The 26,353-nt window shown below is 39.0% G+C and overlaps 1 protein-coding gene across 2 annotated transcripts in view; it reads right to left on the reverse strand.

Annotated features, from left to right (window-relative positions):
* ALCAM (activated leukocyte cell adhesion molecule) overlaps positions 1 to 26,353 on the reverse strand; it is a 36,363-nt gene that overhangs the window by 5,991 nt on the left and 4,019 nt on the right. Inside the window, exons 3-14 of one of the 2 annotated variants that reach the window (XM_017731844.1) lie at positions 22,789 to 22,853; positions 22,321 to 22,408; positions 21,302 to 21,484; positions 16,225 to 16,352; positions 14,433 to 14,562; positions 8,891 to 9,003; positions 7,888 to 8,023; positions 7,680 to 7,813; positions 6,102 to 6,234; positions 5,356 to 5,394; positions 4,937 to 5,054; positions 2,973 to 3,029 (exon numbers count right to left, since the gene is read on the reverse strand). In XM_017731844.1, the coding sequence (XP_017587333.1) occupies positions 2,973 to 3,029; positions 4,937 to 5,054; positions 5,356 to 5,394; positions 6,102 to 6,234; positions 7,680 to 7,813; positions 7,888 to 8,023; positions 8,891 to 9,003; positions 14,433 to 14,562; positions 16,225 to 16,352; positions 21,302 to 21,484; positions 22,321 to 22,408; positions 22,789 to 22,853 (1,324 nt within the window). The remainder of the gene's footprint in view (positions 1 to 2,972; positions 3,030 to 4,936; positions 5,055 to 5,355; positions 5,395 to 6,101; positions 6,235 to 7,679; positions 7,814 to 7,887; positions 8,024 to 8,890; positions 9,004 to 14,432; positions 14,563 to 16,224; positions 16,353 to 21,301; positions 21,485 to 22,320; positions 22,409 to 22,788; positions 22,854 to 26,353) is intronic. The other variant, XM_008631714.2, reaches the window with a different exon arrangement.

Below are 26,353 nucleotides of genomic sequence, written 5' to 3' on the forward strand. Positions count from 1 at the left end.
AAGAGATTAAAAGCTGAAAGAGTCTGGACTCAGGCAATTACCTGAGCTGAAATGAGTTGGATGTGAGAAAGCAGTATCATGCACATCTGTCCTCATATAACTGCTAATGTCTGCTCTTGGAGACTGGATAGATTATGGGCATGGCTCACTGGGATCCTTTTCTTTTGGCCTCTTATCAAGAGTTTTACAGTGCCCAAAGCAGACTGAATCTCATAGGACCTGACAGTTACAGCACAGGGATCTGTCTGGTCTTCGATTAGGTTAAAAGTATTCAATGACTAATGTCAGGATATTCTCCAACGCGATCAGGTTTTGATTTTGAAAGTAATCTATTTTAGTTCTGCATACAGTGAAACTGAATGTCACCTTTATTTTCCTAAAGATACAATGGGCAAAAATGGGACACTCAAAGAGCAACACTGACTTTGAAAGAGGCAGGTGCTCCAAAACTCTTTTGGAGGATGTTACAAACCACCTGCTTGAAATGAGAGCAGCAGCAGTTTTTCATGTCTGACAATCAGATGGATTTCAATTCTCAGTGCCTGAGACTGAAATGCAGCTGTTTATTTATGGTGGTTTGGTGATCCTGCTGACCTGGTTTTTTTGTTCCCCAAATACCATTATCTAGGCAGATTCACCACCTCAGCACAAACAATGCTGCTGCCTTTTTTAGTGCTATCCAAATAGTGTCATTGAGAGACACAGGAGTTATTTTGCAGAGTTGCAGCAGTGTGATCCAGTGGCAGTGCTCTGCCAACAGCAGAGGCACAGCCACCCCTGGCATGGCACCAATCCCCAGGGCTTGACAGACGTGGCTTGGGTTTGTAACAGAAATGTCTCAAAACACAGGTTCCATCACTTCCTGGGGTGACTTCAGGCACAGGACAAATGGTCCTTTTCAGCTTAACATTCAACAACACTTGTTCCTTACATTTTTTGTGCATTGACTCTTGTCAGCTTGCTCCATTTTCAACTCAAGAGTGACTTCCTGATAATGTCTGAGCAGGTGGGCAATGGAGTCTGAACAGATAGAAGTATTCCCAAGGATTTGCCCAAAAGGGAAGACAGCCCACTTTGCCCAGGCCTGGAGCACTCTTACACATTGTCATTATCTGCAGCTCCACAAAAAAAGCTCACACTTTTGTATGCTGTTGTTCTGAAGAGTGAGAAGTTGGTTGTATAAATATGAGTTTACTCGCTCAACTCTTTTCTTTTTTCTTTAAATTAATTTGTAAATCATGGATCATTTTGAGCTCTTGCTAAAATTATGACTCATATTTAATATTTATCTATGCTTGCTCTTCAGGAAAACAATTATCCCCAGGGAATCCTAATCAAAATCTGTCTGTAAGTAGCACCAAAGTGAGGTTTTTAGCATTCTTTGGCGTGTATGTACTGAGGGGCCACTATTTTCATGTTCAGATACTGAACGATGCTCATAGCATTGTTTGTAATATGAAGACCATTTTCCATGATAACTGTTTTTCCTGCTGTAGTGTAAATACAGACTACATATAGGTGACCCAAAAATTGCAGTAGGGTTTTAATTTCTGATTTCTTTTAATCTCGCAAGTCTAGGCCTCACCCTCAACACTATTTAAGGAAGAAAGTATGCAGTGCTGTTTGTCCTTGTTACTCAATCTTGTGATAATGACAGGTAAGATAATGCACATCTGTGTAGTTCTGGGGGTTGAAGCAGGAGCCATGAATTTCATTAAAACTACACTCAACTGCACTGTTGCAGAAGATTTTCTAGGAGCTAATGGTTTTATACATCCCAATCTGGACTAGCTGCAACCTCCTTATTTACTCCAACCTTGCCTTCCACTTTCTTCGATTGTTTTCAAATGTCCATCAGTAGGAAAAAACACAGAGATCCTAGAAAAATATTCCAATCATCAGGAAATGGATGACTGTTTTTAATTTGTGTCACTTTTATATTAGTTTTTTGTCATGAACTGACACTTTCAGAGATGTTTGTAACTATGTCTTTTCTTTGGAAGGGAACTGAGTGAAAACCAACACAAATGCTGAGTCTTGTTGAAAACATAGTGACTTTCCTACTTTTTTGGCCCACCATGTGTGGACTCATATGCTTGTTTGCTATAAAGTATCAGAAAAGCAGAATTTTTATGCTTCAAATGTTCAGTTTCAGAGATGCCAGTAACCTTTGTCATCACTGTGACCTAAGAAACATTTCAAGAGTTTGATGTGCTCTGAGTGTGAACAATTTTAAGACTGCTGCTGTCATTCAGCTGGTCCATTTGAAGTTTCCTTCACTGGATGTTGAACCATTTTAACCTTTATCTAGCCTTGTGACTTGAGATTTGGGCACCTCCAAACTCCAGGGACAAAAATGGGGCCAGGGTCCAATCTACGTGCAAACTTTCATGACTAGAGAGCAGGGTACAGGGTGCACTATTTCCTTTCTGAATCTTTAATTCCTCCTATGTCCTCAGCTGTTTCTGGCAAGGTGAAAATTTCATATATGAAGCATTTACCGAACATGGGTGTCCTGGAATCTCTCAACTGACGTCTGACACAAAAATTTTAGAAAAATTCTGAAGTGCTGAGTTATATTCTGTTCAGTGCATATTAGTTTACAATATCCTTTTTGGAAAAAGGAGAAATCTGAAGAAAACAAGTGTTTGGCCTTCTGCTCAGATGAAGGAGAAACAAGGCATGCTGGAGTAGGTAGCCTCAACTCTTTATTCAAAAGGAGGCTGGTTGCAGGATGTGGAATACAGATGAGTCTCTGATTTATGGGATAATATTCACACTGAAAAGGATATGTGGCAATAATCAGCTTTTCCATCAAGTGGAGCTGAGGCAGTGAGTAACTGTACAAGTGATTTATTGGGAATATATTCCAAGGCTACAAGTATAATTCCTACTTAGTGTGGATGACAAGACAATAGAAGATTATACAAACCACAACACCAATAACAAAAAAAAATTAACATTTTTCTTGCCTCGGCAGACTTGGAAAGTTCTGTGCTGCTGCGTTCTCAGACTTTCCTTTGGCGTCACTTTGGGGATAGAGATTAGGTGAGTTACTGGTCAAGGGTGGGTTCAAAAAGTAACTACTACCTGCTGGCCTGGATGGAGTTGTGCCTAAAGGTGTAAGGTGCTTTTTGCAAGGCCTGCTTTGATTTCTAGGCTATGATTCATAATGAAAACTTTGTCAGAATAGGTACTGACATTCTGCTTGCTCCTGCAAGTATGGTGTGCAGAAAGCAGGGAGGATAACAACAGATCAATTTAAACATGTACAGAGAACAGGAGATTGTCAATGATGATACACCAATTAAGGGGTTTTGAAGCTAGCAACCACATGTCAAATACAGAGACTATAATTAAACTATAAAGGTATTTTTGTTTCCAGTGAACCTGTCTAATCAATTCTAGCTCTAATTTTTCCTCTAAGCTTTAGGAAGAGAAGTTGAGCATGAGAAAAATGAGTGTTGTCCATTTAGAATATGCTATATTCTATCTTTGAAGCAGAAAAAATTGCTGTAATTCATAAATTCATCTCATGCTATATTCTATGATTCCTGTCAGCTCTCCCCACACTACTCAATGGTGCAAGAAAAGATATTTTACCTTCTCTGCCCTTGTTATAATCAAACCACCTCATCCAAAGAAACCCAAACCAGTGTACCACGGTTTCATGATTCTACATTCACACATTCAAAAAGGAATGACAAAGTTATCTTAGACATTACTGCAACAGTAGCAAAGTGTGGGAGGAAGAGCACTATGTTGTTACTTTTAATTTTTTACCACAAGAAGCATAAGCTTTGGAAAAAAACCAAAAAAATCCTCTTTAATATCTGAGTGTGGTTCTGTGCTTGGGTAATTTATAACAACTCTATATTTGAAAAATTTCAAAAACCTAATCCGTTATGGTTGAACTAAAATTTTTATGTATTATCCAAAAAAAAATTAAAAAAAAGAGCATTTCCTAGCAGATGGGGAATTCCTTGTTGCACTTTCACATCAGTGAAAACACATTTGTTCATAGTAAAATCCCACCGGTATATTTTAGATTTCATTTGATTCAATTTTAGTGAAAGATCATACAAAAACCAAGTGAACTTTAAGACTGCTTTTACACCTGTCCTTGTCAGTGCCTGTTATGCACAACCACTTAACCTCCTGTGCTAAGAAGCAGCTGTAAGAGCTGTCAGAAAGAAAGCCTGTTTCTGACTGCCTTTGGTTCTCCCTGGAGACAAAGGTATAGGGATAAGACCAAATGGAGCAAGCCAACTTCAAAAGGACATGGTCACTTCTTGGGACCCTCCCATTTATATTCAGAAGTGAGCCTCTGTGACAAGGAAGAAACTTGAAAGCAAGCAGGCCTCACTGAAAAATGCTATTCTATGCCTGTGATGGCTAAAACCTGGATTGGGATGAGAGCTTCTAGATTTTTCAGCAACAGAAGCTCTATGTTTACCAATTTTATTTCAGAAATCTTAAAGTATAGGTGAACAAAACAAATCTCTCTTTTCCCTGAGATGGCTGAACCTTATTCTGTATGTTATTCCATTTTAAAGGAAACAAGCCAGCCAATTTCTAAATGAAGGCAGTTTCTAGCACCAGTACAACCACACAGACTTCCACACAAGTTCCACAATTAAGTACTATATTTAAATGCAAGAGTCAGCACAGACTTGGCTGTCAGGGAAAAGGACCTCATTACAACTCTGATCTATGAAAATCTTTGAACCCCACCTCTAGGACATGAGTCCTGTTCAGCATTAGGACAAGCCAGGGGTACCAAGATTCCTTTCTCTACCAAGTGCACCTACTGTAAGAGCTTTTCCCCACTTTAGACTACTGGAATGCTGTAGAGGAAGGAAAACAGGTAAACATACATCTCTGCTTATCATTGTTCTTTTTCCAGTTTAGTATAAAGTTTTACAAAAATTCTTACTTTGATTTCTTCACATAGAGCCAGTAGACAACACCTGCAATCAGAGCAACCAGCAGAAGACCGACCACAATTCCCACTATTAGCTTTGCCTGGTCATTAACCTTTTCACTATTGTCATCTGAAGCGAAGAAGAAAAGTTAATGAGATGACCTACGATAAAGTAAAGCATTACAACATTTCTAAAGAATTTTCACCAGAAACAAGAAAAGGGACTAGAAATGGAAAAAAAACCAAACTAGGCATTGCTCTTTAAACGTGTTTTTAAGCTTCAAGAAAGTCACATCTTAGTCAATCACAGCACTAACTATTTCAAATCAAGTCCAGCTTTAAGGGACTTTAAGGAACTTGTGCAGTGCTCTACACAGGTCTTGAACCGAGACAATCAAAAGCAAGGGTTACAGAGAGAAAACCATACGTACCACTCCTATCCTCTGGCTCATCGTATTCTGGAATATTTACTGAAATGAAAAATGTTAAAATTAAATTAGAGACAACACATATTTGACCTGAACATCACCTTTAATTGCCTATTTACACCAGTGACAGAAACTGGAACAGTGTTTGCCAAACAACATATTTAATCCCATCTTTAAACAGAAGTCTTTCCTTTGTAACTATAATATATCCCTTAGAAGAATTTTACTCTAAAACTGTATAATATTAAAGTCAGAAATATTTCTGAGTATTTCTGTGCTAGCCTTCCAAAGCTTCTCACTACATTTCGTCATGATGTGATTAAAGCCCAGTATGGCTGATTTCTGTTGTGAGTCAAGTCATACCAGTAATAATAAACTGGAATTTAGGGACTAAGGGATATTGTCAATTTAGTAATAAATAAAGACCTCTGTCTTGTAAATAAAGTATTACTTTGCAGTATTTTGTGCTATTGTGTTGTACTATTATTTTGTAATATTGTTTACTTTTCTAAATAGAGGTACCTAGCCAAGAAAGTGATGAAGACTAAGTGACCTCATGTAGAAAGCAATCAATAAATTTTATGTACTACTGATCCAGAGTGGATTTACAATTGCTTGACTTAAGACAAAAAGTTTAAATATCTTAGTATCAACATTACTATGCAGACCTACTCTTCATTTGAGTGTGATGTATGGGTACTTTATGAGAAACTGTAACTTTAAAGAAATGATCTTTAGAGGACACTCACTAGCAGAGACGTTCATGGAGGTCACAGTCCTTTCTAGCTCATTTTCTGCAATGCAAGTTAAAGTTACATTTTCCTCAGGAGCAATTACAATTTTACTGGAAAATTTCCCATTAACATATTTTGTCTCCTCTGTCTGAAAAGGTGAAAAATGAAGATTAGTATCCTTTAAAAACACAAAGAACAGTACACTCATTAATTGTGTTACACACTGAAAATGTTCAGAGGGAAACAACTTTCAACTATTATTTCAGTTCTCCAAACAACAGCAATAGAAATACATTTTTTATTAAATGGCAATGCAAATATTTGAAAGAAAAAGCCGGACAAAATATCCAGTTATAGATGGCATAGTGCACACTGTAAGACTAATGATAATAAAGGTTTATTCTGAAAAAGTTAACAACATTCTGTATTTGCTTTTCTTTCAACTATTTAAAAAATATTCCAAATGACAAAATTCTTAAAGGAAATTTCAGACTTCTAAGGTGTTATTTTTTCCATCTTGCTGTTTTTCATTTATGTCATTATAAGGAAAAGAATTGCTCTAAGTTTTCCAGTTTCCAGCTTTCCAAACTGTTTCCACATTAAGCATTATTTTGGCAAGCTCCGTGTATTTAGTAGCACCTACAGTATCTGCACTGTAATAGTGATGTGTCGTTCCTTAAATTTGCTGTACATTATTCTTGGATTAATGCAACACCCAGAGAAAATTATTTTCAATCATTTGTGCAGCTTCAAGACAATTGCTGTCCTATACCTACAAGTAAATGGACAAATTTTGACAGCTACACATAATTTCTGTAGGCTTAAAGCAGAACCTGATGAAATGTAATGGAATCTACAGGAGCACTGTACATTGTACTTCCATCCACTGACTGTAGAGAGGTCTCATTTATTTTTCCTGCTAAGGCAAAATGTGGCAATACTCTGCATGGGATTTGGTAATCCATATAAAAATACTTCAGTTTGCATATTTTCCAGGTATTTTGCCTGCTATGTAGGAGTTCTTCTTATTTATCCCCAAGGATGCGGGCATAATGTGAGAAACAACAGGTATAACCATACAAAAACAACTATAAATATTAGGATAAAAGCTGCAAAGCCCATAAGGAATTATACTGAATGTAACTTCTGATTCACACATGCCAAATTTCATTACACTTCACTCAGCTAATGCCTACATCAAGTACCCATTTGCTTTCTAATGTAAGTTCTACAATTCCATCGTTATTTGCAAATTCTTTATGCAATGGTGAAATCAGCACATTACCCAGATAAAACGACTAAGTACCTTCATTTAAAAAATGCATATTTCATTTGTAACCTTTTCTTTTTCCTTCCAGCTTCAGCTTGTAGCCAGTGGATCTCCTTTGCCTTCACCTGTTCTATTCAAAAAGGCTTTATCATAAAAAATCATCCATGTAAGTACCATGTAGCTACAGCTACCACTTAACCTTCTCTTAGATAAATGAAAAAGACTTTTCTTCAATCTCACTATCTGAAAAATGTTCCTCGACTTTAATTTGCACTTCCTATACACTAGTTTTTGGTGAATAAAGTAATAAGAAAGATACTTGCTTTATTTAGGATGCTTCCACTGCCTGTAACTGTCCACTGCACTGCTGGTTTGGGGAAACCTTCCACATGGCAGATAATTGTTTTAGACATTTTATTTGTGTTGGTTTTCTTGGTCATTTTGATTTGAGGTTTTCCTACAAGAACAATGTTGCAGTTAACCATTTGATTTAAAAAGAACAATAATAATCATAACTTTCTGCTCTCTTACCTTCCACAATAAGTTTAAGTGTCTGTCTTTTCCTCAATCCTTCCACCTCCTGGAGGGTCGTTTCACAGACATAGTTTCCAGCATCTTGATACTGAAGACTTGAAAATGATGGACTTGTTTGCATTCTGGTATTGTCCTGATAAAGTCAGGAGTTAGAAGTGACAGAGATAGACTCACAATATATTAACCCCTTAATGACAGATGTGACTACTATCAACGGGAGTTTTCACATGCTTTGGAAAATTAAAGCCACACTTTCAAGCTGTTTCCCCATTAATAACTAGCATTTGAATATCCAGCGTGAAAAGTAGAAACTGATGGAGATTTATAGAAGCCATCTCCTTTCTTCCTGAACAATATTGTTTTTAAATCAAGGGCATAAATGGGATCAGTTATTAGCTCTGAGCTTTTCTAGTGGGTTGGCCAAGACCACAAGTGACAAAACATGTTTGAGACACAAGCAACTCTCCTCTAGGCCAGGCTTATGAGATCAACATATCCTCATAAATAACCATTAGGTATCCTTACTGTAAGTTTCCAGCACTACAGGTTTGGTGTAAAGCCACCTTCTTCAATAGCTGCATTTTTCACTGTCTGACCTCTCAACCCGTGCCCTTTTTGCTATGTTTATCAGAACAAAGACCAAGCTCACCTCTGAGAAAATGCATCAAAATTCCTCCAAATGGGCTTTTTTTCTTAGAGGAACCTTATTCTCAAAAGGCCGTGCATAGATAATTTCGAGAAAGTTGTATTTGTGTTACAATATGCCTTAATTCTCTCTATTTGAAAGCTGAGCTGATAATTATAGTAACTGATTTTCAGTCATCAATGTGAGTGAATAAGATCTCATTTTAAGCATATGCATAAGACTCATTTTAACAACATTCTTTAAAAAGCCCAACGAACAACTTCCTTCCTTCCTTCCTCCCAAAACACTGAAGTAGCAGCAGTAATATGAAGGGGTGAACACTCAGATGAAGTGTGAAATAGATTAATTACTGACCTTTATCCAAAACACAGTTGCATTTCTACTGGAAGAAATCGTGCATGACACAGGCAGGGCCTCTCCAATCTGTTTTGTGACTTCTCCACTAGGAGTAAGCTGCAAATCCAAATCTGGGATAGAAAGAACATTTGTAAAAAGTTAATCTCAGAAAGCCTGGCCCATTTCAGAGGCTTACCAAGAAAAGAAAATGTGACTAATTGCACTCATTAAATTCAAGATTTCATTTCTTCAATAAAATCTAAGTCAATTTTACAAGTAAGGGAGATGAGAGAATTATTCTAAAATAGGCATTGCAGAACATTCATATTTTTGCTGTAATTATAGGCTAACAGGAAAAGCAAAACCTCACTAATCACTAGAAAAATGGATACATTTTTTTCACCTTGTTCTGCTGAAAGAATGACAAAGTAGGCATAAGAAGATGAAGAAGTACTCCACATAGAAGTATGTGAATTTGGAAAAGGAAGTACAGAATGCTGTGAGGGCAGCTTGCTATGGGCCAGGTAAAAATGCATCTTCAGGGGAGGACTAGTGCAGGTGGGGACAGACAGGTTATGCTAAATAGTAATTGTAGAGAAAAAGGCAGGTCAAGAGGTACCTTTCTTTTGTGTGATAAAACTAGAGGATTTTTATCCTCAAAATCTGAAGGAAATGAAGGTGGTCAAAGAAGGTGTATGAGACATGATACTGACTGAAGGGGTGAGATGTCTGAATTACAGGGTTGGGGCCCTTTACACATGAAGCCCTTTACTTGAAGTGCCACTTTAGGTACCTCAAAAAAGACTCCAAGCTCTGCCTGACATATTTAAGCTCCCAGGAAATTGCAGTCAGCAACAGCTGTGTTTGACACAAGGCAGGGTGAGAGCCAGTAACAGGAGTATCAGAAAACACTGCTTTGGATTTTTCTTAGTATAAAGGTTTATATATAATATAAACCTTATATATATAAGCTATTTCTTAGTATAAATGGGCTGGTCATTTTTTTTAAATTTTAATCCTACAGTGAAAGAAAAGCAGAGTTTGCCAATCTCTATTTTGCTTCCCCTCTGACAGTGCCTTGCTTCTGAGCCAAGTTGCCTGGTTGAATGACTATCACAGATGCGTGTGTGCACACACAAACATGTGCAGTCAAATGCACACATGACTTCATCACAAATATAGTACTTGCTGGCAAAGTACTGTAAAGCCTCCTTTTGGCTTTTAAGCAGAGCTTAAAAAAAAACTTGAGACAAAAATCACAGTAGAGGAAAGCGAGTTTTCCTTAACAAAACAATGAACTTCCCTACTGGCTTCATTCAGTGGTTGCCCTGGGAACACCATTGTAATTAGAGGTAGAACTTCAGGGAACAACTAGGGTTCAGCCTGTACTACCGGTCTGCAGCACTATTATCTGTGTTACAAGCCCAGTGTCTCGTCCAAGAGGTCACAAGGACTGTACTTTCATCTGTGCATTTGTCAAAGATCTTGATGAGATAAAATGGCATCTTGTTTCTGTACTCCTATGGGGATTTCCTATCCTCCCTCCTGAAACCAGTAAATGGAATCCAATTATTCTCTGGTGGCTTCCAGAAGAAAAATAAAGAAATAAAATTACAAGACTCCTCTGGTGAGCAGTATATAGATTCGGATGGTGTATGGGATGTGTTTCTTCTTGCTTTGTTACCCTTAAACACATTCTATCAAGGCAGAGGGGTGGTTGAATAAAAAGCTAAGATTTTTTCTTTTTTCCCTCAAGAATTTCCTTATACATGTACTTAAACCTCTTATTCTTTGAAGCAAGATAGCACCTCAACCCCAAGAGATCACCAAGACCATTCAAGAAGGTGTTCCTCTCACATTTGTCATAGGGAGCAAAAATTCATGAAAGTTTTTGCCTTCACCTCAGGCAAGAGTGACACTGAGCCCAGAGCAATCCTTGAGTCTTCCTCCAGGATAGTCTGTGCCCTGCCAGCCCCTTTGTGTGGTGTAACTGGGACTACAATCCCTCTCACACCATGGTCTTGGTTGCTATAGCAATTCAGGAAAATTTACAGTGTATGAGATGAGCTACTTAACTCAGAGCAGTATTTGTATGACTTGTGAGGCAAGACAGAATTCAGCTACTGCTATAGGATCCCCTCTAGGAACTCTGCACAAGCAACTTGATTTAGCTTAATTTTCTGCCAGTTTATCTGCCAGGTCCACAAAGAAATGCTATGTAGCTACCTTTATCTCGCTACTTAGTAAATAATCTCTCTTTGGTACAGAAGTATGAGGAGAAAATATTTCGTGCATACAGAAGACTGTCAAAATTAAATTTTTGTCTCCATTGAAAGAAAAACTTTTCTGTGAGAATTTTCTGTACATTTCACATTTGGCTTTGAAATGTTCTTCAGAAACAAGCTCCTCATCAGGCACCATTTTCAATATATGCTAGCTCTTAATGTGGTCTCACTTGAAGTCTTGCATTGATTTCAGTGCTGTCTTTGCATACCAAGTAGAGCAGGGAAGAGACAAACAGTGCATTCTGCACGTATCACCACATCATGTGAGGGAGGTATGGAATTAATGTGGGCAAGACTGGAGCACACAATTCAGTTTGGAAACTGTGGCACATCTAGGACAGACTTGCAGCATTTAAAGGAGGCCTCTGATTGTACTGTGCTACAATTGGGAAAACTATGCAGGCACTTGCTTGTTGTCTGAGCTCCATGAATAAACTAGCAGACAACTAGAAACTTCTCCTAGTATCCTGAGAACATATTTTCCCATGCAACATTCAAAAGGTGATTTCCCCTGTATTTTTGATGGCTTTAATGAAAGAGACAAGTCAATACAAGGCTATAAAAATATCTACAGAGAAATACAAGTGCTATACTCCTAAGACCTTTAATTTACTGCACAGTTTGCAGAACCCATTTTAGCAGAAAGGAAAGCATCACAAAGAGGAAGTTCCACAGACCTACTTACTCCATACTAGGTTCTACATGCAGAAACAGTTACAGAATCATAGAATGTTTGGGTTGGAAGAGACCTAAAAGATCATCTACTTCCAACCCCCCTGCCATGGGCAGGAACACCAGCACTAGGCCAAGTTGCTCAAATCCCCATAGCAATAGATAAAGAAAGGGGACTGTGGGTTGAAAGAGTTGCTTCTTTATAGCTGAGAGAAGATACACCTGTCCTCTGCTGCAGGGTGCTTTCCTTGCCTCGCTCAGGGAGTGCTGCTACATCTCTGTAAGTGGTTGTAAACAGCTTTTGCTCTGGTCCCCTTCCCTGCCAGTTTTGCTCATCTGACCCTGGGCAAACTCACTGAAGGAACAGAGCTGGCAGAGAATTTACAACCTAGTGTAAAAAACCCCAAACCCACAACATTAATCTTGTTCTGTTGCTCCCTCTGTAGAGGGACAAATCATGCCAACCAAAAGCACTCAGCTCTGCTGGACTCTAAACTGGGATCTGGCTGCACAGATCCTGCTCTGAAGGGCAAGAACTCAGGTTGTACAGTTTGTCCTTTCATCCCTCCTCAATTTCCTTTATAAATAAAATATTTCCCTAGACACTATGGGTAACTCAGATGCTTCAATGTCAATTTTCAGCTTTCTGTAAGTCTCATAATTTACATTCAATTTGCAAAAAGGGAGCTCTGTATTCAGCCAGAATATTTTTCTGCAAATAATATTTGAGGAATATGGCATTATAATGTTTTTTCATACCAGCAAGAAGTTTTCCCTACCTAGACACTGAAAGAAATCAGGGTAATTAGAATGCTCAGTAAAATTGTTTTGGGAAAAAGCACTACAGTTGAAATTTAACAAATTACTGTAAACAGTTTCTCAAATTTAAATTATTATATTGCCTGCTTTTTGTTGTGTTTGTGGTTAGGTTTTTAAAAAAGAAAACAGAAAATCTAAAATACTGAGATTGGATGGGAAGAAATGAAAAGCCCTGACTCCTAATCAAGGTTTTTTCAGTGTAACAGCAGAGAGAGGAATATTCATCCATATGTGACAAGGTAAAAAATAAAGCAAAAGAGGGAGAAAAAGTAGGATTTGATAGGCATTAGTAAGTACTATCTGAAGGACAAACTACATCCTGCAGAAATGCTTTAGAGCAGCATAAGGAAGACACTGAAGTACCTTAAGGATAGGGCATGGTCTGGACATTCAGGAATTACAGAACTATTCCAGGCCATTGCGCCTCTTTTAAGCAAAGGCTTTATTGCAGATAGAGGTGTTTTGGAAAAACAAAATGAACCCTAAGTAAAGTGAAGCAGTAGGGCACTAGAACATAGCTCTGAGTTCTGGGTAGCTGCACTAGCTGCCAACACTGGGAAGACTCACACCTAGAAAACACATGCTTCTCTGGCATAGTAAAGCTCTTCCAATGTGCACACAAAATAGAAGAGAAAGGAAAACTGGCTTGTTAAAAATAACTTGGAGCGGAGGACTTGATTTTTTAATTATTTATGAAAGTATGAGTAGACCTGCAGTCCACTAGGAGAAAAATTAAAGGGTCAGTTATAAAGCTACATTTGCTACCTTAACTTTGCTAAGTTAAGAGGCAGAAGCACTGGGCTCTTTTCAGATTTTACATGCCCAACTCTTGGCAAACAGAAGGGGTGGGCAGGGTAACAGCAGATGAACTTATTAAAGGCAAAATATTAATTAAATATAACAGTGTAATTGTTCATGTACAGATATATTATGGATGTATTGTACCTCTTCCAGGAAAAAAAATTCAAAACCAAATACAAAAACATGAAGTTTGTTTTCATGTAAAGTACAACAACTGTGGAAGCCTTTAAACTTCATTATCCATCAGATCCCTCTGAATCTGTCAACTATTGATGCTACCGTGAAGACTTCAGACCATCAATATTTTTAGTGGAAAACCACCCCTGGCTGAGAGTTCCTGCTCATGTCTTCTCCATAGGGAGATTAAAAGCAACTCTTGCTTCAATGGTTCCACCAGTTCAATGGCTGCTTTCGAAGTGTTGCTGATAGTGTGAATAAACAGTATCCAGCTAAAGAAAATTTACTGAGCTCTGTAGCTCTCACGATCCTGGGAAAAGTAAAAAAAAAAGCAACTTTTCCTATGAGAACATAACAACATCCTGAGTCTCTTTTCTAGACTCCTTACATGTTAAGCTCATTGAGGGAATGTGAACTTGATTATGAAGAATGGCCTTCAGTGATATCCCTGTGGATCAGCTTCCATGTTTGTGTACATTCTAAGGCACGGCCAGAAGAGAGTAATTTGCCCTATATACGTTCACATGACCGAAATATAAAATACCAAAATTCTCACTGTATGTGACAGTGTATACTACACAGAAGTTACATGAAGTGAAACTGTATCTAGGCCAATGAATTGAGAAAGTTGAGATTTTCAAACAGAAATACATTAAAATAAATAGAAATGACCAGACACTCCTTCAAACCAACTGCTTCACCTGTAGGTAACTGCACTAAGCTACATACATAAAGCAGAGAAACCATCCCAGGAGGTCCAAGATCAGTTTGTATCCTACCTAAGAGTGCAAAATGCAATGACTTACAGTGCACAGTGATGGTGGTCGAGTCCATCATGCTTTTGTCAGTCAGAGAGCACCTGTATTGTCCTGTTGCATTTCGTCTCACATCTGGCATTATGTAAGTATCTGAGCTTCTTATACCTTCTGTTTCTCCCTGCGGGTGGAAAACAAGACTGTACATGGGCTTGCTAAACCCACTAATTTTTGTTGAGGATTTTTTAAATTATAAGGATAGCTAAATACTCCAAAGTACATATAGACAGGGCATCATTGAAGTGTAATTTCCTATTAATTATACTGAGGTTTACTTCCTGTGTGACAACATAACTTTAAAAAACAAATACAATCAAGAGCTTACTCTTTTAATTGAATGACTAACTCATTTTAAGAGAATGTTAATATACAAAATTTGAAAGTTTAGCAGAATAAGTATTGCAGAAATCAAAAACCAAAACAAATTGTGTAGCTAAATCTGATTCTGATATATTCAGTCTAGGACAAATCATGAACTGATTTGTACTGCATTGCAAATTTTTGAACAGCACAAGCAAACCTTGCTTTATCCACATCACAATATAGACCCTGGTCAGGTATACACTGCATTATATGCAGTTATCCACAGACACTGGTGTTCTGAATTAGCCAGCAAATGTTGCTTTCTGGCTGTCCAGTTCCCTAGTTTCCCCCTGATTACTGACTTAGACCAGCTTTGAAACAAGCATAGGATGATACCCTAATTCCTATCTCTGGATCCAGAAAGAGATTTATAATACCTCTGAGCCTTTTGAAGGAATCACCCACTGCAGCTCTTCTTGAGAGAAAAGACAGGGAGTCCAAAGATAAGACAAACTTGGGTGTTTAGCTCACTCACTGTGATAGTGGAGCAAGGAGAGATACCAGACACTTTTTCACTAGCATTTAGTGCGCTTCTAGGATGACTCACTGCATCTAAATGGCTGTTCTGAGATAAGGACTTCAGCTCCTAGCTCCCCTTGCTCTCTTCAGCAATTCAAACATGCCAGGAGCCCAGAGTAGACGACAATTATGTTCAGAGGGTGATATGCTGGGTTTGAAATATCTGAAAGGATACCACTTCTGTCTTCTTGCAAGAGCAGCTCTGCTCAATGCTGCAGCAGGAACAAATAAGGCATGTAAAGTAGGAGCGGGAAGGAGGACATGGGAACAAGGACCAGAAGCCTTAGAATGTAAAGTCACATCTGTCTGTGGACTTCACCAGTTACGAAGAAGATTAATGGTAACAAAGCCTTTATTTTTCTCAGTCTGTGTCTTATGCATTTGACAGATTTGTTCTCCTGTGCTGTCACACACATTCTTTTTTGTTTTATATGCCACCAAACAATTAATTAATTAACTGAAGAAAAGAAATTGCACAAAGATTAATCTGTGAAAGTCCAAAATATAGCTGAATTAATTTGCTGTACTTTCACTGCTGGATCTGTGTTATGACAACAGATGAGTTGGTTTCCTTCAAGGTGCTAAACTGCTGTAATCAAAACTGTTTATTAAAATACCTGATGATGGGAAATGAAGCATTGTAATTTTTAGTAGGTCTATACTCCTGCAAAATTCGGGTGGGCTGGGGTAAAGGAGAGATTTTTTCAAAAATATTTTGCCAACTGAGGTGAGGCATTCTCAGAGCATGCTATAATGGTCAATGTCTATCTTCAGTGTTTGTCGCATCGAATTCCTTCCTTCATTTGTTACAAAACCACGTATACACTGACATGTAGCAATGTCTGTAGGAAGGAATGACACAGAATATTTCACTAGGCAGCGACAGCAAGGCAGGACGTACCGGAATGTAAAACAGGAACTCCTGTGGAGGAGGGTTGCCATTTCCTGAGCACTTCAGAGTGATGTTATCGCCCTCTTTAATGGTACTACTTTGTGGCAGCACTTGAATAGTCACCTTCTCTGTTGGGTCTGTGAAAATAATGTACATATTTAATAGCTTCAGCATAATCCGCACAGCAACACTATGCATGCAATATTCATGGCCCAAGAAAATGCAATTTTATCATCCTGCAGCTGAAAATATTTGCACGTGTAGATCTTTTCATAAAAGAACTTGAAGTTAATCACACTCTCTATATTTTTGCCAATTAAGTGCAAAGAAGTCATATGACATAAAATTCATTTTTCTTCTCCAAAATACCTGTAACTGAAACAGCGATGATTACAAATATGTCATGTGCTTTAAAGCAAAAGAAACCCTGATTAGTATGAACCATTTCATGGTGTGATTTCATTATGAGGGATTAACTTGTCCTCTGTGAAATTCCCTTTTTGGAGGACTGCAGCAATCAGAAAAACAACTGAAGCTCTCAACACCATGTATTAGTACTAGATAATAGCCTTCTGGCATTAAAAAGAAAGAAATATGAACTAAGCAACTATATTCAGCCTATTCTATATGCTGATCACTACAGGCTTTCAGAAAGATAAATCTGGTGAACATAATAGGACCCTTAACATAGTCAACAGAACAGTAAATGTTACATACTTCTGTCATGTTCACTGAAGTTGAACTATAACTTACATTTTACTTTCACAATTTTCTAAAGCATTCTTTAGCAGATGCTATTCTTTCTAAGTAGAGGCTTAAATATAATTTTTAAAAAACAAAGTAAAATGTACAAAATTAAAAAAAATAATATGGGCAGATAACTCTCACCATTTTAATTTCAAAGGATAAATAAAATTCCATCAGAGATGCCAGTCTTGCATTAAGATACAGTACAGCGCACCTTATTAGGCACTAAAAAATCTCCACAGCAAAGAAAGTCCTGGCTGACAGGTGATTTTGTGTGCTTAGTGAAGCGTGTGCTCTACAGCCCTTCCAACCCTCCAGGCATTTATCACGTCTGTCTTCTGTGACGGGATTTCTCAATAACAGGAGCTGCAGTTCACTGGGGCCTCTCAAGGACTGGGAGCCCCAGCAGAGCACAGCACCTCACCCCTCCTCAGGGCAGGAGGGGTACTGAATTCCAACCAGCCACAGCCTCTCTCCCTCCTTCAGAGCCTCCGCTCCCTTCCATGGCCGAACAAGCTCCTTCCCCAGTACCTTCAGAGCTGAGGCACAGCTTCTCCTGCTTAGAAAAAGGAAGTCCAGCATCACTGCTGGTATGGAATACAACAGATGCAATGAGATAGCTGGCCAGGAATGACAGCCCAACCCCCCCCAGCCTCTCTCCCTCCTTCAGAGCCTCCGCTCCCTTCCATGGCCGAACAAGCTCCTTCCCCAGTACCTTCAGAGCTGAGGCACAGCTTCTCCTGCTTAGAAAAAGGAAGTCCAGCATCACTGCTGGTATGGAATACAACAGATGCAATGAGATAGCTGGCCAGGAATGACATGCATGCCCTTCTTGGTAGCTGCTGGACCAAAAACTCAGTTTCAGGGGCTGCCGCAAAAACGTGTGTCTCCTTCTGTCAACTTTACGTTAAGGTAAAGTTATCATAAAGAACGTCTAGATATATCCTGGAATTGCTTAGGCTTTGTCTCAAGACTGAAAAGGAAGGAATTAATAAAGAGTAAGACTTTAGGACTTTAATCTAGAACCGGTTTTTCCTCTCAGAGATAAACAGAACTGGATGAAATGGGCACAGTTAAACAAAAGTAACATTCTTGCAAAGCACCAGTCTTTTCTGTAGAAATATCTTACCCTTCTATCTACTGTAAACAACCAGGAGCAAATTTTAATTTAATTTGCTAAACTAGAAAAAAACCCCAAACATACAGAAGTAAATAGCAAAAGACTACTTAAACTAAGATGTTTAAGATGAAGAGGTCACTCTTCTGAGGAAGATGCAGCCTGAGAACAGGAAGATAGTATCCAGTGCCACGCAGAGTGGTGTTTGGCATGAGTAATGTGCTCCCCTGCTTTCATTAATAAACAGGAGCAGCCTGGTGAAGGCACATCTTGCCTCTCAGTGGCACATATTCCTGACTTGGTGTTTCTGCAAACTTGAGATTCTGCTTTCAACAACAGCAAAATTCCAGGAGCCAGCACCAAAAGGCAGCCATTTAGTAAATGAATGCTGCTATCCCAGAGCTGTCCCAGCCAATGTGCCATTTCAAGGAAAACACCAATGCTGGAAGCAGTATGAGTGTGAAGTGCCTTTGACTCTAATCTGTCATGTAAAGCAGTTTATCCATAACAAGACAGACACCTAACAACACGGCATGACTGGGAAATCTGCCTGACAAACATTATCTTTTTACACTGATTACTGCTGAGGAGAACCCCACATAACTGGAGCCTAGATAATTAAATATCTGAAATACTATCTAAGTGCCCACTTCCAAGACTTCTCTCCTAGTACTCCTAGCTTTCAGTAGCTTCCTTGCTTGCAGCTGCAAAACCAAGCACGTAACTGCTGCTAGCTGAGCTAAATTATCCTAATCTAAGTAACATCCAACACAGCAAGAGCTAATTCACTCTTCTTCTCACACTAGGTTACAGTGGCTGGCTCCTTCCAGGACATGAACTAGCTTATTAAACACTTGCATGCTAAAGATTGCACTAACTCAATACAAAAGATAAAATAAAAAAACAAAACAAACAATGAAACATTTCTTAGATCCTGAGTGAGTAGATATATCTTTAAAAAAATCTTCTGCCGGTATAATTTTAATCATGCTCTCCCCATTTCTTTAGGATAAATGGATAAGTTGCAAGGAATGAGCAGCAGGTCTTTATGATTTTGTTCTATTGGTTTAGAGATGCAAAATATCATAGTTTTGACAGTCCATCTAAAATAAAAAAGGCTGAAAGACTTCAATTTCTTAGAGTTGGAGTCTGACATTTTTTTAATCTGCATTATATTTGACTCATTAAAAAAATCACAATTATTGAGAAACGAATTAGGATCACTGTAGTAAACTAAAAAAGCAAAACCAAATCAGACAGGCCATTAACATCAACTAACAGAAATCATGAAATGCATCTGTTAACAAAGAATTTCACAAATTCATTTGGAGATGCATTTATGCAGAGTAAGGAACTGAAGTTACAGCAGATGAAAATACTCATAAAGAAAGTTGGGAAACTCCACATTCTAAAGACAGAATTCATACTTGAGGCCTCTTCTGAGGTACTGAATGGTGTGCCTGCCTTCCATTACTTGCTAATTAGCAGCACACTGGTGGAATTAATTAAATTGTGTATTACTAGGCCAGGACTAGAAGAGCTAGTTTATCAACCATTAAATCTTTATACAGAGGGCACACTATACACGGCCAGTGACCATCCTGCAGCCATGCAGCCTTCTTTTCCCCTCACATGGGGAGTTCTTACTTGCGAGTGCATGTAGTACATGCACCACAGGAACCTGGAAGAGCCTCACCCTCAACAGGTGAAGTGGCCCTAATGCATGAAAGCAGAGGGGAAATGAGGACAGCACAGCACCTCTTGGCAAGTAATAGCAACAAATGCTTTCTGGTCATTACATTTCTTTCCTGGGAACATCTGCCATGCACAGCAGGAGTTATTCATAGTCATGGGGCTCCACAAATGACAGAAAAAAAAGCCACAGTGAAATTTGGTGCCCAGCTTTAGATCCAAACCAAAAAAATAAGAAATGCTTCTAGCTTTAAAGTGATGGGATAGGTATCTGCAGGCTTGGAATGCCTGTGGTGTTTCCAGGAGTAACAGTTGTCCCAGGGGTTTTCTTCTCCATTAGTTCTTCTGCTTGTCATTCTGGAGAAACAGCTGGTGAAAAGACAACCTTAATCCAGAGGAAACCAAAGACCTCCAAGGTTTGGTTTTATTTGGGCAAGGTCAAAACCGATCCCCTACCCTGTGGCTCAACAAACTTTACCTGTAGAGGAAAAGCAACTATCATCTAGGCAGAACATACATGGCACTTCCAGCCCATGGCTTTTGTTTTCAAGGCAATGGTGCACTCACACTGCATGGAGAGATCCAGTGCCTTACTTATTTGCTTTGTATTCAGCTGGATTACACAGCTGTCATACAATTTATGCTAAGACATAGATGCTGGGCTGTATACTTAGACCCTATCACTCCCAAAACAGGGACTAATCTTTTTATAAGATGAGGTATTTCTTGAAGTGTGCAGAGAGGTAACACTTGATTGGATATATTGTCTATCTCTGGTTCCTCTACATCCTGCTGGGACCCGCTCTCTTCTACAGTCCTTCAGAAGAGTCATTTTACAAGACTTTGAAATGTCTCTTCCCCTGGTCTCTAAGTGCTGCCACCTCCTCTGATCTTTCCTTGCCAACAGCCTGTTTTGTTTACTCAAAGGAGCATTTTGATTTCCACATCTGTCAGTAACACAGTAAGGAAGCTGCTTTAGAATTCAGTCCAGTTAGAAGCAATTATTTACACAAATTCTCTACTTAAAAGTCTACCAATATTCAAAATATGTATTTTAAATGTAAAACACAGCATCTTACAGCTGTAGAGAAGCATTTTATGCAAGGTAGACAGCCAGCATTAACTGCTTGGTGCTGACTCTGCAAAGATGAAAAACATTTGAGTTTACTAAAAACTGCATTGTGTATTTACTGCATATTTCAGGGGGCACAGAATCAACCACTATAACTTCTCTTAAAATTCTCAAAAGCCCATTTCACTGTGACTCTTTATGGCTACCACTTTTGTCAACGAAATCTTGATATTCAGTATTCTATTGTTAGGAAAAATGAAATCTCATGTAAATCTGAAGATAATAAAAATCACCTTGGCAATGTACTCAGACCTTCTTGATGCAAATCAATTTTGAAGAAACCATTTCAATAGCCAAGAAGCAGTAACTCTCTAATTTTGTAAACTGTTTTTGATTTTGCTTTCCCCTGCCCTGGAGGTAGACTTTGTACAGCAAAAGATGCTTTTTTGATAACTTACAGTGAACATCGAAGACAACTGGTTCAGACTGCATAGTTTTCTGGCCAGATGGTCCATAATAAGTCACAATGCAAGAGAACTTGGCATTTACATCCTCCTTTGTTGGCATGTACTGAAGAGACGATGTCATGGTGAAAAGTCCAGTTGTTCTGTCCACAATCTTTTGCAAATTTATGACCACAACTGAAAAGGAAATAATGTTTCAGCGTCACACATACAGAATTTGAAACCTTTTTCCTGTATGTTGTTGCCTGTTCTGCATTTGTGATCAGGCTGCAAACATACAAGCAGCATGACATGTCACCCAAGAGATTGTACAAACTTTTCCTGTTGTACTGCCACTGAGGTATACAAGGAACATTTTACCAACAACATACTCCTAACCTACCAAATATTTTAAATCCAATCCAACAAAAAAAACCTAGTTGCAAACTGGTGGGGTTTTTAATACAAATCTCAGCCTACTTTGTAAGACAGAAAGAAGACCTCAAAAATGATGGCAAAAAAATTAGGATCAAATTTATTTTTTAAGCTTTCTCTGATTTATGGAAGGAAAAATATTGTAGCCTGATCAGTCTGTCAAAGTTGAAAAGAAGGAAAAAAATAGTCGTTCATACATATCCTGGAAAATAACAGTTGTATAAGATGATGGTCTACATGGTCCAAAACACAATATTGAACAGGTAAGAAACTGAGACAGTTAATGCCTTATAAGAAGTTGAAAATTAGATACAGGTTTCTATTGGTTACATAGGCCCAAAAATAGCTTTGTGATAGCATTAATAAAGGCAATTCTCCTCCCTATGATGTGGTTTTAGAACCGGTACCAAAAGAGAAAGATTATGTGGCATAGCTTGGGTACTCTGAAAGGGCTAAACATCTTCTAGTTACATCTGTATATACATACAAGTAGCTTTTCTCAAAGGAAGAATATATTAGAAGAAAGCAGAGCAACCCTTATAAACACTCTTCTTGAGCCATGTATGGATCCAGGGACATTGGTCATTACCAAAACATACCATCATCCACGGGCTGCAAAACTCTCCCGTTTTTGTACCACGTGACATTGCCCTCGGGATAACTGTCCCTTGCAATGCACTCCCCGAGCTGCAAAACAGACAGGAATTAGTTACTGGTTTTCTCCACTAGGTTTTGACATAATTTTGTTTTTACTTATGCTGTTTTGGGTAAAAATTTCTAGAAAGTTCAAAGGCTTAACCTCAACTGCTTTCCTTAAATAGGGAAAATCAAATCAGTGAGGTACAATTTGGAAGAGGGTGGTGGGCCTAAGGTCAGGACGGCCCTTGTTTGCAGATCAGGCAGGAATAAAGAGAGTAGTGGCAAGGCAAATGCTCTGTGCTCAGCCTGGCTATAGACTCACAGGCAGGTGTTCATTCACCTCTCTGAGCCACCACCTCTGTCTGGACTGAAAAGGGACTTCAGGCAGCTGTCAAGAACATAACTGTGAAGGAGGATGCTTCTCTTACCATTTGTAGCTTCTCTGTTTCTAAGAGGTCTGCTTGATGTAAGATTTCTGGTTGAGAGGGTTGTTCTAAAACATAAATAGGATAAAAGTACTGGTGAAGGGGGCACAAACAGCTGTTTGAAAAGCAAAAAAAATACTAAAAATATGTGGACTTTTGAAACTAAACAGAATAATCTGGCCTGATTATCACAGCCTTACCTATGTTTTCCCATTAAAAGAAGAAAAGGTGAGGTACTTCTCTCTCAGTATTGGCAAATGGATTGAGAAGAACAAACTCTCACTTTAAACCTGTCACACCTTCCATAATGAATTCCATGTATTCTGACGATACATCTTTTAGCCAGACAGACTAGTTCACCACCCAGGAGGAGAGAATCTGATCTGATCTATCGATTTATAGGATATACATGCTGGAGAAGGAGCCAGTGGTACAGAAACTAGGGTAGCAACAAAAAAGCAGCTTTCCTGCAGATATTACTGTAGCTGAGCTGTCAACATTATAAAGGAACAAAGTCAACCTAATAATTCTTCTAATGTTTATTTTTTCCTAACTGGGATTATTACATTTAAGAAATTCAGATGATAGAGAGAAGTGTAATTATTTTAACCAATTCTGTGTTAGTTATATCTCTCTTAAAAAAACACAAACTTTTTCTTCAGTGCCAGTAAGTCTTTTTATTTACTTTTATTATGGTAGATGAACCTCTTGGCTTGCCAAAGTGGAGGATCTATCAGTGTTTCCATCATAAAAGACTACTTTCTAGAGACTATATAACTTGTCTGTTAAAACAGTTTGGCCTGAAGCCCGGAATGCAAATTTTTATCTCCAAAAAGAGACAGTTTTCCCCACAATTTTAAAAGGAGAGGGGAAGAGTGAAGGAAATAAAAAATAAATCAATGTCTATACAGTCAAGGAGAGCCTCTACACCCTATCTATACTGTTTAAACAAGCATACTTTGACAGACTGAAACATTCTTAACCGTGTCAACTTACAGAACCCTTTCCCCAAATCAAGCTTCCTATGAAGCACTGTTTGTATGTCACTAATCCCAGCCCTAAGTGAACTTCACCACTATCTTGCCAAGGTCTCTACACACACTGATGAAGTTGCTGATGTGCAGATGCACTGCTCCTGTTGTCACAGACGTAGCAAGCCTGTGTGTTTTCCCAATGATCCATTTTACTTGTGCACATACATGCACAGATACTCTTCACTTGGATGACTACTCCAGGACGGAGCAAAATCAGGTCAAAAGTGAAATGAAAGTGAATAAAAGAACCTATTCATCTGACATTTTCAAACAACTTTGCTTGTGGCAAAAAAGAAAACCAAACAAAAGAAACAGTCAAAGCTATACACTAAGACCATCATATTTTCTTCTAAAGACTAATAAAGATCTTTATTTTTAGGAGAGATATGCATGTTTATTTCTCTTTTGTCAGCTTTAAAGGAAAAAGGTGAATCTTTTTCATATAAGAACCAGTCAAGGACAAAATATTTTCCTGTCAATTCAAGAAAACGTGGTTTTACAAGACCATTAACAGGCCTTCTGGGTCAGATTTTTGGGTCCCATAAACAGGGATAGTTGCCTGCCTGTCCCAGTCACCAGCTGACCAAGCCACAACACCTTCTTCCACCTCAGCTTTGCTTCTTTTCATCTCTCATCTCCCCCAGGACTGATTAGATGAGACCCTGTTTTTGGTGTGTTGGACGCCCCTGCCCTGCAGTGATCCTACGAGGGAAAGGGGAGGTCCCCTGCTCCGTAGCTGCTGTGTGGGGCTCTCCTGGTTGTGAGTGCTCTGTGACTGAGCAGATGTTCCAGTTGAGAGGCTGCCACCTGCTCTCTGAGAGCAGCCTCCAAAGGAAATGCCTGCTGCCAGACCCCCACAGCCGCTGCACGTGCACAAAGGTAATTCACTGTAAAACACTTACTTGGCATTTACCAGCTCAGCGTCTGAAGCGAGAAAAAATTTTAAACTTGGCAGCAAACCCCACTTTGGTGGGTTTGCAACTTCAGCACACTGCTTATCTCTCAGCTTAAGAGCTTGCCAGAGTACTTTTCAACTCTATATAGGCCTCATAATAGAGGGAAAAAGAGTTCACTGCCTACAAAAGCCAAGTGTCAGTGCAGCAGGACAGCAGCTCTGTCTGCTGGGCTGCTCTGCTTTGGAAACTGGCCATTTAATTCCACAAAAAAGTTGCTGACAGGATCCATCTGGAAAGCTGGTAGTGCTTGTTTGAGTAGTCAGTGAGAGAGATTAGCAGGTGGTAACTGCACAACGAGCCATTTCAGCTCCTTCGTCCTGAGTTAATCAGGTAGCACAGCTGAGGGCATAACAAGCTCCAGCAAAACCCAGAATCAGCCATGACTCCTGGGATGCAGCTGATTTTCAGGTGCACAAGGTCTTGGTTTATGAGGGTCACACTGCAGCTGCCTAGCTCTGTACCTGTGGCTCAATGAGTTAGAAACTCCCCTGGCTAAACAAACGAAGCTTGCCAGCTTAACTCTTAACTCTTCTGCAATTAAAGCAAGCAAACAACTAAAAATGAGAACTTAAAAACCAGACTCAAGAAAATTAAATGCAAAGAAAAGTTAAGAGAACCATGAATAAAGTTGTGAATGCCAAGTGAAAAAACATAAAGGTAATTTTTCTTGCAGCACTAAGTTGGCCATATTACAAGCGTGGCATCCTCCCTTCTTATCTTCCTTAGTAAATAGAAGATTTCTCTATTAGTACTAATACACAGAATAAACCAGACAAGCTGTGCTCCATGGCTGAGTTAGCATTGTGTTCATACTTAGTAGAGTACACAGTAATTCAAGCAGTTAGCATTTCATTTCACCATATACCACTGCCTCATCTACATATTTACTACTGTGCAATAAGTAAACATGATAATTCTTGATCATTTCCTTTGAAGCACTGTGTTTACAATGCGTGCTCTGAGCACACTCGTCCCTGTTGTCATTAATTCAATTGTTCTTGCAGTCAAATTGAAAGTGAAACGAGGGAATTACTATTGGCTCCTAATCTGGCCTTAAACTCATTTATGTGACTGACAGCATAGACATCATTGAGGACTCCCTGACACATTCTACCTGAGAAAAGCAAAAGAATGCCCTTCCAAAACATGAATTTGTTTTTCAAGCAGAGCGTGGTCACTTTGAAACTGCCCGTACCTGCAGTCAGCGTGTTCCCACAACAGACTTACTTTGACTGTGTAAATCTGCACCTGAAGAGCAACAAAGGCCAAAAGCCATATAAAAACATGAAGCTAAGGAAGATAAGACACTGCAGCCACAGCCCTGTGTCCCTTAAAAGCCACAATGGACGCCTCCCCAGGCTGGCTCAGGGTTTGATGGATTACACTTCTGCTCTGAATCAGCACCAAGAAGAGACCAGGCTTGTCCTCGCTCCTGTGTGAGCTCTGAGCTGGGCTGTGCCTCAGAGGACTGGGGTTTGCACTGCAGACCAGCCTTGCCATCGAGCTGTAGTGATACCAAACACTAATAAACCTTGCTTTGCTCCAGGAGAGAATGGCAGACTGGAATTTCTCCTTCCT

The sequence above is a fragment of the Corvus brachyrhynchos genome, unplaced genomic scaffold (genome assembly GCF_000691975.1).
Source record: "Corvus brachyrhynchos isolate BGI_N302 unplaced genomic scaffold, ASM69197v1 scaffold3, whole genome shotgun sequence".
NCBI lineage: Eukaryota > Metazoa > Chordata > Aves > Passeriformes > Corvidae > Corvus > Corvus brachyrhynchos.